Source organism: Coloeus monedula, assembly GCF_965178545.1.
Source record: "Coloeus monedula genome assembly, chromosome: 1".
NCBI lineage: Eukaryota > Metazoa > Chordata > Aves > Passeriformes > Corvidae > Coloeus > Coloeus monedula.
This window is the reverse complement of record NC_138781.1, coordinates 83,816,217-83,831,081: the sequence shown is the minus strand read 5'-3', so window position 1 is coordinate 83,831,081 and position 14,865 is coordinate 83,816,217. Positions and strand designations below refer to the sequence as shown.

The window sequence follows — 14,865 nt, the reverse complement described above, 5'->3', positions numbered from 1 at the left end:
AGAAACAAGACTGGACAATGAATCATCATGAATATAAACAGTGGCAATGAAAGGGAATCTAATGGCAGGATATCAAATCAGCAACAGATATAAAGCTATCACTCTCAAGGAGTTTGGCATGGGCATGAAAGAAGTGTCTTGAGAGGTTTGTGAGATCTGCTGTATATGGTGAGCAGTGAGACCCTGAGGAGACCACGTTCATTAGGCAGTGTGGTGCAGTGCAGTGCTGTGTTGGAAGCTGAAACACTTGCTTGATAACCTTTTCTTCTGTTTTCTGCAGTGAGGAAGTATGTAAACGAGGATTCACCGTCATTGTAGATATGCGTGGGTCAAAATGGGACTCCATAAAGCCTCTGCTGAAGATTTTACAGGAATCCTTTCCATGTTGTATTCATGTTGCACTGATAATCAAGCCAGACAATTTCTGGCAGAAACAGAGGACTAACTTTGGCAGCTCTAAGTTTGAGTTTGAGGTAATTTCCCCTATGGTATACAAATTTATATTTATTTTGTGGTTTTAAGTGTCCTCGCTAATGATCAACACCTTTAAAACTCTCAGATAAATTATGTTCTGCCTGAAAGGAGAGGTACTTTAGACCAATGGTGCTAGAAGGAAGGTGGTTTTCTTCATGTACTTAGGCTAGGTAATTGTGCATGGTGTTGTTTATATTCTTTTTGTAAGCTGAAGAAAGATTGAATTAGGTTTTTCCCCCAATGGTGAAAACTTAGGTTTTGTCTCTTTATTATCTTAGTCTGCATTATGTTAATTGTGATATCTCCAGCATTCAGAGGAAATCAGCTGAATGAACCGTGCTGTTATCTTCCTGCAGCTTTGCAATACACAAAGTCAAAACTTAATCAAAACATTAATCAAAAGAGTGATTGCTGTTTTGTTCTTAAATGTAGTGAGGTAAGAAAGAAATGTGGGGAAATACCTGCAAGACCTCCTGTCTTCTGCTGATCAGAATTGATACATGAACTATGTGCGAAAAGTTGTCGTGTGGAGTTCATGAGCAAAATGATCAATTGTTACAAAGAGAAAAGCAAAAACTTACAAGGAAATTTCAAACTCATTTCAGTAACACCACTTTTTTCTTTCCATTTTTATTTTTTAGACAAATATGGTGTCTCTGGAAGGCCTTACCAAAGTAGTTGATCCTTCTCAGCTAACCCCAGAATTTGATGGCTGTTTGGAATACAACCATGAGGAGTGGATAGAAATCAGAGTTGCCTTTGAGGACTACATTAGCAATGCAACCCATATGCTGTCCAGACTGGAGGAACTGCAAGATATATTGTCAAAAAAGGAAATGCCTCAGGACCTGGAAGGTGCTCGCAATATGATAGAGGAGCACTCACAATTAAAAAAGAAAGTCATTAAGGCCCCTATCGAGGACCTTGATGTGGAAGGACAAAAGCTGCTCCAGCGGATACAGAGCAGTGATAGCTTTCCCAAAAAGAACTCTGGGTCAGGGAATGCAGACTTACAGAACCTTTTACCCAAAGTATCCACCATGCTGGACAGGCTGCACTCAACACGGCAGCATCTGCATCAGATGTGGCATGTGCGGAAATTGAAATTGGACCAATGTTTTCAGCTCAGGCTGTTTGAGCAGGATGCTGAAAAGGTAAGGATTGAGCAAGGAGGGTATCAATGGCCGATATTTGATGGACTTGAAAGAAGTACCAAGGCTAACTGAAAACAGTAATTTTTGTCTTTGAAGTTAATCACTAGCCTTTTAATGAGAAATAAGGGACTTCTTGATTGAGAGGCACTCAGGGTCTTCTGGAGTAAAGGGCATGGGATAGTACTTCTAAGCTGTAAGGAACATAGGAAGCTCTTTCTGAAGAAAATTTTAACTGCTAATGACTTCAAAGCGCTTATTTTGTTAAGCATTTGTTCCAGACAGATGCATCAAGTAAAGATGAATGCTGTGTACTTTATAAATACAGATGATTAAGGACTACACTGGTCTTTTGAGTGATCTTTGGGAAGTGAGTGACAGGCAGTCAACAAAGTCAAAAGAGGCTGACATGGGGAATGGCTTCATTGATGCAGGGTTTGAAGTCCCAGGCTAAAAACTGATATATCTCTTCTGACAGTGCATATGTTATTAACAGGGAACTGAGTGATTTCAGAATGTTTCGGGCTAACCAGTCCCTTCAAATGAGAAAGTCTTTGATTGTCATGGAATTGAAGAGGAACTATGGCAGGCAGTTTGCTTTTAGATGAACTCAAATAAGGTCTATTTCCATGTAGAATGGTTTTGCAATCACTTATTATTGACTTGTTACCATGGAACAAATAGCTTTAAGGAAGGGTGGGGAGTTTTTCTCTGGGAGTAGTACTAACTAGACTACGCAGTCAAGTGGTAAGTAGGGTTTTTGTCAGAGTTCTTAAAGTATTCAGATTTCTTAAAGTATTTTACATAAGATTGCCTGAACTGCATGAGACCAACAGTCGGTGTTAAACCAGTATTCTGCTCTCCAGCAGCTGTCACAAGCAGATGCAAGGAGAAGAGTAAAAGCAGAACAAACATGTAAAACTTAACTTCTTCCTGCTTCTTCATTTGTATTCTTCACCCATACTTTCCCTTACCCTCATCATTTCAGCTCAGGCACTTTCTTTACACTACTGTAATGTTTTCTGCCGTGTTTAAAAAAATAAATATTTTTTCAAAGTACCATTTAAAGCAAATATTTACTGGATGGATACAGCTGAAAATAGTAGGGACATTTAGAGAGTTGGAAGAAAAGATAAAATTATTACCTATTTCTAAAATTATTTAGAAAATAATGCAAGCTGTTGCTCTAGTGTTGCTCTTTCAGACCCAAATGCATTTTATTGACCTTGGAGCCACTTCGTTACAGAATTAATTATTCTGCATTATAGCATATCTTTCAGTACCTTGTGAGCACCATCAAAATGTATTTTGTTAGTTTGCTTGTATTTTATCAAATTGCTTACATAACTTGGGCTTTAAAAAACTTCTTGTGAAATACTTGAGCCTGTGGGATTGACCTCTGTCCTGCCATGTGGTTGTGTAAGCTCCTATCAGTGTTTTCTATGTTTCTGATTCCAAGAATAAGTCTATATTAAATGAATGCATCTTTTTTTTGGAAGGGAAATATTAGGCACCTCAAAATGAGGTTGACAGCAGCCCCCATACCTGGGACTGTTTTTCTCTCATTAGCCAGTAAAAAAAAAAAGATTAGAAAGAAGGTTTGTGTAGTATCCCAACTCAATTTTGGATTAAGACCCTTACCTTAATCTACTTGCGGCCCTTATTTTTACTGCTTGTGTCAGATTAGATTTCACAGCTCATGACTTTTTTATCAGTGTATGTCGGTATTTTACTGAAATGTGGGAAAGGATGGGATCTTTGTTGGAAAGAAAAAGGGTATTGCATGGGGAGAAATAAACATGTTCCTTTTGGAGGACTTGCTCAACTTAGTGCAAGAAATTTGGACTGGTTCAGGAGAAGAGAAAGCAAAAAAGGGACAAGGTGGGAGGGAATCTGATTGGAATTGCCCTTTAAGTGTCTGAAGGCAGCAAATTCAGGTGACCTAGGGAAGAGTGGTCACAAGCAGTACCAGTGTCTGTTTTGAATAACGTTCTAACACATCTTCACTGAGTTCTAGATAAAAAGCTTAAAATTTTATTAGTATGGGATCAGCTGTCTCAGTTGTCTAAACTTCAAAAGTTTGGTTTACAGTTCTTACCATATTGTGGTCTACTTACAATTTAGTTTGTCATGGATTTGGGACAAATAGTGGATTTGGTAATGTTGTTCTGTTAGCCAGCATATTTTGAAAGATCTTTAAATGAATGGTTACTGCTACCGTTTTTTCCTGGACAAACTATTTCAGCTTATCCAGAGAGCAGGTGTGTCCCTTTTGCTTGGATATAGCAAAGATTTAAAGACCATTGTGAGCAGGTGGGGTGTTAAACAGCTCTTTGCTGTGTTGCTTGGTCTTTGAAAACTTTGTTTTCCAGTGCCACTGTTAACATACCTGTGTGTCTTCATTGTAATATAAGGTCTGTCCTAAAATTTATTGGAATATTAAAATACTCCTTTTTTTCTTTTTAAAACAAGCATATTTAAAGATTACTCATGAATTTCTCTGGAAGAAAGTAACATGTAACTCTGTGCTCACGTATACTTTTAATAATTCATCTAGAAATAGAATAGTTTTCAAATCTGCTGTAAAGTTATGAAGTAAAAATATTAACTTGCTGCTGAAGTACTTGATCAGCATGAAAGAATTTATATTTAATTTCCATGAGTTGCCATTTTCATTCTAAACTGCTAAGCTGCTGATGTCAGTAAGTGTTGACACTAGAGAACATAAAAGCTTGGCAACTCAGGGCTGTGCTCCAAGTCTGTTTGTTTACTATGACTTCTTTGTAATAATGAAGTTTACAATTATGACATTACTGTAGCTCATTGAGATAAAGACCTATCGTAAAGATAATAGTAACAGCCTCAGCAGTTTGATCCAGAAAGACAGATTTCAGCAATGACTGTGTTAAAATGTACAGTAACTTACAATGGAAAGAGCATCAGTGTTAATTTTCACAGCCTTAGACTCTGTATTCTGTGTTCACAGATATCTTACATTGCTTGTCTATGGTTTCTGCCATAACAAATTATTGAACTTTCTCCTTTCCTTAATATTTTCATGTAGATGTTTGACTGGATCACACACAACAAAGGACTGTTTCTGAACAACTACACAGAGATTGGAACCAGTCACCCCCACGCGATGGAGCTTCAGACACAGCACAATCACTTTGCCATGAACTGTATGGTAAGAACAGGCCTCCCTGCACAGCACAGCTCAGACATGCTGGCTATTTGTTCTCTGTCAAGGTAGAATTTGTAAGTACGTAGACACAGATCAGTCCTTTTTTACAAGTAGTGCAAATTTGTGTTTGAGCAGTGAAGTTATAAAACACAGCACAAGAAAATAAAGGGTGGTCAAGTACCAAGGTACTGTGATAAAGCAAATTGTTTTGACAAATGGCAGTGTTCAACATAAGCTCAGCACCTCTCAAATACAAGCGTCCAAGCTTCTAGAACCTGGGATGTGTCTTTGAGCACCACCTTGGGTCTTGTAGGAAATTGCAGAGAATCATGTATAATACAGATTTAAGCTCTGCATTCTGAAAGACATACTTCTCAGGATCTTCTGAATAGATTTCAACTCAGACAAAACGTTCTGAGAAGTAACTGAGCCTGGTGTAATAATTTTCCATGGTTTTAAGAAGACACTTCTCATTTTTGGCACAGTAGAATGGAGCTAAAGCAAACAGTTGTTTTGGTCAAATATCATCAGTAGGCTGTAATAAAAAAATTGGATTTTAACTGGCAACGAGTGAAAGCTGTTTACTTTCAGTTTCATGAATTGCTGTTTGAACATGGGGACAAAATTCTCAAGTACATTTTAGGTCCTTTACACATTGTAGGTGTTTAAATAACCTTGGGAGTCTGGGCCTAAATCCAGTTCCTGTTTGTCAGATCAATGAAAGAAGAACACTACCAGTCTTGTTACAAATGAACATTCTTGGCAGTCCAAGGATGGGAATTGAATTAAAGTATGGTTGAAATTATCAACTCTTGCAAGAGGGTTTTTCTGTAGAACAGGACTACTAAATGTGGAAAGTGACAAAATAAACTTAGCTAGGTTGTGTGTCTTGCTAAAGTAATGGCAGGACTAGTAAGGCAGCTCTTGTGTACGGTGCAGCTGGAGGTAAGACAATGGAAGACATGATTAGAGAAGGCACATTTTCTTCTTTTGCAACTCAGCTCTGTTTCCAAAAGTTCAAAAAAATTAAAATCTATATGAGCTTTCTTCAAGGAGTAAAGCAAATGCTGGGGGACTTTGTAATTAAGTTATGTAACATCGTATATGGTTTTGACCATTAGGTTTGGTTCACGGCATGGGGAATTGCTGCCTTATGGAGCACCTTGTTGTTGTTCCTCACTGCTCTGCATATGAAGTAGAGCAGAAAGAAACACAGGATAACAGTAGGTGTCATTGACATGAGATGACTTTTGGAACTCAGTAATTTTGAGTGGCCTTCCAGGCAATTCTTGGACTTGTATTCTAAAGGTTAAATTCTTCTTCTGTAAGCCTGTCCTGATACTAGTCACTGTTGCCCTCTTTTCTTCAAATTAGATGACTTTTTTATTTTTTTCCCTTCTTTCAGACTGTTCAGATGCTATCAACAGTAGGGAGCACTTGAGTGAGGCAGCATAATCCTTCCTGCTCTGTGTTGCTATTAGTCTTTTGCTGTTAATCTCTCCTTTGCCTTTAGTTGTCAAATGCATTAATTACAGGGGACTTTCTCTCAGCCTGCAAGATGATTTCGTAAAGTGTACAAGGAGTAGTTTGAATTTGGGGCAAATTAGGCTATGTGAACTTCCAAAAGGGTGAAAACGAGCTACATTTTCTTCTGTAGCACAGCCCCTCCAGAAGGGGTTCTCTGCCACAGAACAGGAAAATGTAAATTCAGAATGATTGGTCCCTGGTTTTGATTTAAGCAGCATTCAGATTATCTGGGTTTTACTTGGTTAAACGGCAAAAGCCTTTCATACAGATTAGGGGCAGAGATTAAACTGAATGTAACATAAAAAATGACGTGAACCGATTGAATTTTGGCAGGCTTTATTTTTCATTAGCTTTAACTGGAAAAATGTTGGGCAGTCTTAACTCCTGCAAGCATGTTCAGCTTCTCCCTGACTACTCTCCGCATATGCTCTGTGCTTAACAAGCTGCTGTTTGTTCACTCTTCCTGTCAGTGTAACTCTTCAGTAATCAAAGTGGATTTAAGGTCTCTTGTGTGAATACTCTAACACCAGAAGTGGAATTTAACTTTTAACCTATCTACAACCATGTGAAATAATTCATTTGGATGGAGTAGAGAAAGGGAGGAAGACAACTACATATAAGCTTTATTTATTGCAGGAGATTTTGGAGGCTTTTCATTGTGGCCCTAATTGGACCTTAATAGATCTTGCTTTCTAGTCAATTTTCTTAGGCTCACTTGAGGTAGGGAAGGACTGTTCAAAGGATAAATGCTCCCCAAGCAGCTAAAAGCAACCTCTTGCGCTTGTTCACAGCGTAAGTCTGATAATTGATGTTGCAGCTGCTTTTCCCAACACATTGTGGTTGCTGCGGGGCACGTGCTCCCCTCCACAGCAGGTGCTACCCTCTGTCAATAGCTGGGTCTCTCATGTCCCCTTCCTTCCCAAGTAACAGTTTGTTTCCAAGAGGTGGAGGGCAACTTCTGCAGCTGCTTATGCCAAACTTGGATGAGAAAGAGTGACAGCCTTTGGGTCAGATGCCAAAATTTTGATCTGGTCTTCCAGTCTGAAGCAAGCCACCTGGATGTAAACCATTGTGAAAGCTACTTACTTCCTGTAGTGGACAAGAGTTAGTTACATCAAGGACAAAGAGAATTTGCTGAATTTTTTTAAAAAAATTTCTTGTAATGGCTTTGTGCCATTTTTAGAATCTTGGTTTTCAGTAAGAACACAAAATAGTTGGAAGTGTGAACCAAATGTTCTGAAACAACAAAGTAAAGAACACATCCAGGGAGGAGATTTAAGTTTACTTTCACCAGTTTCATTAGCAAATGGTATACCTAGGAATCTTGTGTATTCATGGTAACAGGAGTAAGTTCATGCAAGTCTTAAGCTTAATACACAGACTGGTTCTCACTGCAATGAATCTGTCCCAGAGAAAAGCTGGATTGGTGTAGTGCTGTGCATTAAAGAGGGGCATATGTTTGGTTACCATGGATTAGCATACAGGTTGATGTGACTAAAAGAGCTACTGATTGAAGGATAGTTCACAGGTGCAGCCATAGGTATGTGTCTTCCTGTTAGGGAATTTGAGAAGCTGTGCACTGATAAAAGTCAAGGCTGTCTCTTCACAGGGCAGGTAGATCCCATGTTCCATAACTGTAGGGAAAAACAAACTCTCAATGGTTCTGCTCTCTAAAGATGAGGATGGATTTTCAGTGCAATTTTAAAGGCCTGCTTTCAGCAACAGTAAATTGCTGTTGTCAAGTCTGGAGATTTATTTGAGTTAAGCAATACTCAGTTTCAGCTTGATGTTCCCATTTGGGTGACTAAACCAATGCTTCATGTCTCAAAACAAGTTCTTAGTACCTTTTAAGGGAGAAACTTTCAAATAAAGCATCATAGGAGTTACAAGTACAAAAGTTATGTATTGAGTTTCTGAACGGAGAGAACAAAGTACCCATGATTATATGATTAGTCTGTCTTGCATGCAAGAGTAGGAAAGACTGATTATGTGTCTGTCCACTCTTTTCCTGCCATTTTCTATACATCTGTTGGGACACAAGGAAGACAAGAAGTCATGTGAAATACAGGTGAAGAGTAGGATGTTGTCTGCTTGAACGTTTTCTGCTCTTGTTGCTAGATCAGATGGCGTTGTGTTCATTGCAGTTTAACTGTGCCTCTCCCTGCACTGGGGAGGGTTAAAATGCTTGAAGAGTGATGCAGGCAAAATGAAACTTTGTTTGGAGAAAGCTGACACATGCTACTATTAAAGGATGTGCTATGACTGCTTCTTGTCTCAGTGTTGATAGGACCATGAGTAGAAGTTACATTTATTAACCATAATCCAAAAACTCCTATGTCAATGGTAGGCGTATTGCTAAGTTGATTAATGTTCTCAGAACAGGCTGTTTACATACACTAAACCATTTTATCAAGGTAGTAATCAAATACTGAATGCTATCCAAAAAGAGAGTGTCAGAGATGAGCACTGGTGAGAGCTTTGGGATGTTAAAATAAAAATATGAGCACAGTGATTGTCTATCACTAGGTTTACCGAGTTAAAAGTTAAAAGTCTTGTTCAAATCCAGACACAGGGACTGGTACAAATGAAAGCATGAAGTCAGGTGAGATAAAATCACGTTAGCTTAGAGGCAGTGTAATTTTTTCCTTCTCCTCTGTACCACTGACATATTTCACCCTTGAGATTCTTTTTACTTTAAATATGTATTTTTGTAACCATACAGATTTGTCACTTGAGATAGACTTAAGCACCATGTGAATTCTAGACCGCCCTTGGTCCTCAGGATTTGGGCAAATGAGAGCAAGACCACAGGTGTACATCCCTAAGAGAATCTTTATGGTGCCAGAGCAGTTAATGCTTAGACACAATGTGTGGATGCCACCAGCCTGAGAATAGACTGAAAAGGTAAAATGAGTTCAGGCTGTTTTTGGCTTCTGAGGAGCACTCCAAAGTCAGCAAGACTAAATAGAACAGGCTAGATGTGCAGTCCTTAAGAGGGAGGAAGCAAATAAACAGATTTTAAAAAGCAGTCAGCTACTGAGGTGTTGATACAGCAACAAGTATGTTCATGTCAATGAATCACAAACTAAAGGAATAGACAGTGGTGTTACTGAAAAGAAGCAGATTTTATTTCACTCTTGGTACTTTTTGGGGTGGCTGAACTTCAGATTTGTAAAGAAAATGCTGTGATTCAGTTGGTCCTACTAGACAACTAGGTCCAGTTTAAAGCCCCATACTTAGTTTTGTAATGGGAAACATCTACATGAAAGTGATGTGGCTGTAGGGAGAGTTTCAATGCATGGGCATTTACTATGATTAAGTAAAGGTGGGTGAAAAGTAAAGGAGGAAAGAAGGTAGTGTTGGTGTTGGACTGTATAGTCTTGCAGTAAGATTCCCCAGGTCCACTGTGAAAAATGTAGGAAAGAGATGAGAAATTTGAAGGAAGTTAGAGTGAAATTATATTGCACATGTTCCAGTGCTGATAGTAATGGTTAAATAGTTACCTGAGAATACTTAGAAGATCCTTTTAATTGAAGAACAGGTTAAACACTTTCCTTAATTGCAGCTTGGATGTTGCCAAGTTTATATTTTTTCAAGGGAATAGATCAGGTTTTACCTTTAGTTGTCCTGCAGCCCTCATCGTTGAAGTTTGTATTCCCAAACCGAAAGTTTTACTGTTGCTTCAAAAATGAGACTAGAAGAAATGTTAGAGAACGTGTAAATCACTAAAGCAGGTGTTAATTCATACATTAATACTACACCATGTTTGGTGGTCATTTGTGTGTGAAGTGGCAGATGATTTGAAAATTCCATTGCTAAATTCTATCACAGTAAAATACTTCCAGCTCACTCCAGTCCATATAGAGGTGCCACTTACGATGCTTACGGGCCGTGTCACTGAGTTGATGGCATTTAAAACTGAATGCGTAGTAGTCTCTGTGTCAGAAAACTGCTGTTTGAAATCTTGGAGCTAAACAAACATTTTCTAAGTGGGCCTGGGAAAATCAGGAAGTAAAATGGAACCTTCAGGTTACCTGCCAGCTTTATTTTGTGTGAGTGTGGTAGAAGTTCAGTTGATCTGGTAGGCTGTCACCTGTATTTTTCCTGTGCATTTGCCTTTCAGGCATGCATCAAAGAATGACACAGCACAGTTAGGCTACTAATCTGTGTTGCTTTGCTGAGCAATACTTTCTTTCGTTTGTATACTCCCTTTAGAGGAAAAATCTGCAATGAGGAACTTTCCAGATATGGTAAGGTGTCCTTTCAGCTTCTGGCTAAAGAGCATTTTGAGAGAAAATAATCATGCTAGGTACATTTGTAACCTTACTAAACACACTGTAATACAGTAACTTGAATAGTTACCTTTTAAGTCTTGTTACAATAGTCGTGTGTGTAACACAGTGAAAGAACTGCAGCATCACATGAGCCTTTCACCTTTGAGACAGTTGATACGCACTCAGAAGCTGCAGGTGCTTCATGCAGATTCACGTGGTGTAAATGAGGTCACTAAATAAGACTTTATCAGTTATTACCTCATAGCTGTTGCTTCCTTAACTAAAGCCAGGGTGGAAATGCATACAATGAGTAAGATACCAGTCTCTGGTGAATTAGCACCCGATCACTTGTAACAGTGTTTCTCGTTCTCAAGCAGTGTGCAACATATGCAGTTGTCCTATAATAATGACACTGGAATTGCCTGGCCTTGTAGGAAATTTAGCAAAATTTGTTGACCTTCAAGGGTCAATTAAACACAGTCTAATTGTAGTGAGTTGCTATTGCAGATTCTTTTCCTCCTTAAATAAATCTATCTCATTTGGGTCATTCCATTTTAAAATACTGACACTTAAAACTTTGGTAGATATATCACTTAGTGAGGTAAAAGGGTTAGATTATTGTAAGTTTTTTTCTTGGTTGGTTTTCTTTTGAGGAAAGGAATGTGGTGTACATAGCTTGGAAAGTGTTCAATGTCAGCATTTTAGTTCATATTCATACTGCTACAGGCTGTATTCTTCTACACGTGTGAAGCCTGATTGCCATGGGAAAATGAATACATGTTAACCACAGCTCAGTTTTAATTTGTTTTACTTAATGGTTACTGTGCCATGTCCTTCATTTTTAACTGCTGTTCCAGAATTTCCAAAATTGCTTTATTATGATACAGAAAAAGTTCAAATGGCTGTCTACTACAGCCTTTATTCTTTTCTCTTTTGGCACTTGTTTCTTCTCACAACTGTAAAGACCATCTAATGGCTTTCTGTATTCATTTAACAGTCTTGTATTTATGCTACACTTTTAATAGGCCAAAATGCTCTCTTTTAAATTTTGTTGGAAATAGGAGATTTGTATTCTGCCAGTTGTTTGGCTGTGCTTAAAAAGCAGAGCATAGAGGTGTGGGGTAACCTAAAAAAGTAAGAGGTGGCACTGTGCAGAAAGGAAAACCAGCCAACATGACACTGCTGTGCTCAGTGTATTAAGTGGACCAGCTGAGGTGTAGGTTGTGTCAGGTATGCTCCTGCTTGCATACATGCATACAGTTTACAATCAATAGGGACCTGTCCTAATTGTCACTCAGATGAGTCTGGACAGTGAAGCCTGGAGGAACTGTAACACTTGCTCCAGCCAGTCCGTGTCAAGCTCTGGGCAATGGCTGAATGCCAGCAGGTCATGGTTCCACCTGATTTGCTCAGTGTCTGGTGGTTGTACTGGGTGATCTCCAGCCTCAACAATTCTAAGAACTCAATTCAGATGTATAGGAGTCTGCCCAATTGAAGGAAGTGTCAACTCCATGTTACACACATGTAGCTCTGAAAGAGTTACTCAGAAAGCTTTTGGTGGCAAAGTTGTTCTTGTTTTACTTCACAGGAATCAGAAACTTGATTTACAATTAGATTAGATTGACAAAGAGCCATCAGTGACTAATGCCAGTACGCTAGAGAATACTTCTGATCTTGGACCTTATTTGTTTAATTTTCAGTGCTAGCTCTGAGGCAATATAGCAGCAAGAAAATAAAATGTAAAACTGTTAATTTCTTGTAGCTCAGAGTTCTTTATTTTGTTTCTTTAAAAGTTACTTTCAGAAATTGATGTAAAGGTTCACAGATGTTGCACACATGCATACTGTGGATAGATCAAGAGCTTAGTAATGATTCTTCAGTTTTCCTATATTGTGTATATCTGAATGTCTTGTTGACTTGAATGTCTGTAAACATTTTTATTGTGGTTGTTGTGAAATATGGTTATTTCATCCTCTTTATTGTAATAATGTGTCTTTGTGTAATATAAATTGGCTTAAGCTGATTGTTAACATGAGTTTTAGACGGGTTATTTCAAGTCATCCTTCTCACTTGTCAGTTATGGATTGCCTGTTACTGTATACACCTAGGTTCCAAAGTTTGGTGTGCATAAACCTGCCAAATAAAACCAGACTGTTTTCAGTATTGTGATAGAGTTTTTTAGGAATATACTTCTGTATTTAATTGGTGTGCTAACTTGCACTAATTTTTCCCTCTTTCTTCTCCACAGAATGTGTATGTAAACATCAGCCGCATCATGTCAGTAGCAAATCGCCTGATCGAGTCTGGCCATTATGCTTCACAGCAAATCAAACAGATTGCCAGTCAATTGGAGCAGGAGTGGAAGGCATTTGCTGCAGCCTTGGATGAACGGAGCACGTTACTGGACATGTCCTCCATCTTCCATCAAAAAGCTGAACAGGTTAGTGAATAGGGAGGGCATCAACAAAAGTGTATGTGCTGGAACACGTGTGTTGTGCAGTTTGCTTTTGCTTTGGACAAAAGTGCAAGAAAGTGATTGAAAAGGTTGACAACAAAGCCAGAATATTTATTTCTGCAGATTTCTGTACTCAAACAAAACCTTGTTCTCCTTAGTTTAGCCCACTGGCCTTAAATTCTCCACAAAATGCTTTGCTCATTTCAGTGCAAGATAAAATAACCAAATTAGCTATATGAATCAAAATGAAGTGGACAGAAATGCTTAAATATATAAGGCTTTTAAGTATCGATATAATGCCTTTCCTACATCTAGAAACTACTGCTTCTTTTATTGTCCTCACCACTCAACTCCAATCAGTCCTTGGCTGTCAAGATTTAACTCATAATAATTGCTTATAGAAAACATAGGTTGAACTGGCCTGAAAGTTGAAAAGTTAATTAACTGTCTTCTGAATCTGAAATTGTGGTGGGAGATGTTTACTTAGTATTCCATAAGAGATTCCTCCTATGCTAAAAAAACATTTTAGCTTTAGGCCTATACCAATTATTTTAATTAAGTCATTAACCGTGTGTAACTGCCAGAGAAGAGGTATATGTAGGGGAAATAGGAATAAATATCCCCAAGTTAGTAATCTTAATGGCGAAAGCATGTTTTGCCCTCAAGGGCGTTCAGTTCTGAAGGAGCTGCTGTGTGTGTGCAGTTGAGTCACCCGCTGATCTCGTAGACTGAGTGCTCTGTGCATCCCTGGTGTGTTTGGAGAGCAGAGGCTCTTGGATGGGTATGGCTCATGGAAGCTCTGGTGTGCTCTATGTAGATACTTTTCTTTCAATTTGCCTTGCTAAATTATATCCAAGGAAATGTCTCATGTCTGACATAACTTTAATTTGGAATGAATGAAGGAAGCACTTGGGAGCTGAAAACTTCAGAAACAGAGAGAGGTGGTACAGCTGATTTTAAGACATTTTTTCCCTGATTTCTAGTACATGGATATTTAACTTGATAAATATCTAGATATTAGAAATGAGAATGTATTAAGATGAAAATACACATTGCTTTTCATTATGGTAGTGGTGACATTGGTTTAATGTCCTTAGACAGACTAAGGTAAATTATATAAAATGATGCCACTATAATAAGTCCTTTTAGCAGGTTTTACAGAAAAGCTGCATAAAAATGAGATGAAGGAATAGTTTCCTGATAGAAAAGTCGCCAGTCAGCTTGAAGTGTTTGATAGACGCTATTCGGTACCTTATCAATATTGATGCTTTTCTAATTATTTGGATCATTCGGGTTTACGTTTAAGCGCTTTCAGCCATACATGTAGAAGAGAGGTAGATGAATGAATGTGAACAGGTAGGTATACCTTGACTCAAATGCTGTCATTTTTCATAACAAAAGTAATAAATTATGCTCATCAGAATTCAGGGGACTAAATCTTGTGTGATAGTATGCCGGGCAACTGTAGTGAGGGTCAGTGTTACCTTCTTTACCACTTAATGTAAGTATAAATAGGAGGAAAGAGAGAAAATAGTGCAGCATCTGCTGGGGTTAATTTACTTTTAATTGCTCCTTCTGCAGTTTTCATTTTATGATTAGCTGCGATGGATTGCCCTAGTTGCTTTGTAAGATACCTGCCTGTGATATATTAGCTGTTTCATTAACAGTGGAGAGTGAGTTCAAGGAAAGAGGGTTTGGAATGTGAGGAATGACCCCTTTAGAGGCTGGTGACGCTTGACCTACATAAAAAGATTAAAAAGTAAGCAGCCCAAGAAAAAACACACCCATCTTGAATACATG

The 14,865-nt window shown here is 38.4% G+C and overlaps 1 protein-coding gene across 1 annotated transcript in view; it reads left to right on the top strand.

Moving 5' to 3' along the window:
- TRIO (trio Rho guanine nucleotide exchange factor) overlaps positions 1 to 14,865 on the top strand; it is a 248,568-nt gene that overhangs the window by 78,711 nt on the left and 154,992 nt on the right. The window contains exons 4-7 of the mRNA XM_082288588.1: positions 281 to 473; positions 1,116 to 1,628; positions 4,690 to 4,812; positions 12,859 to 13,050. Coding sequence (XP_082144714.1) covers positions 281 to 473; positions 1,116 to 1,628; positions 4,690 to 4,812; positions 12,859 to 13,050 — 1,021 coding nt within the window. The remainder of the gene's footprint in view (positions 1 to 280; positions 474 to 1,115; positions 1,629 to 4,689; positions 4,813 to 12,858; positions 13,051 to 14,865) is intronic.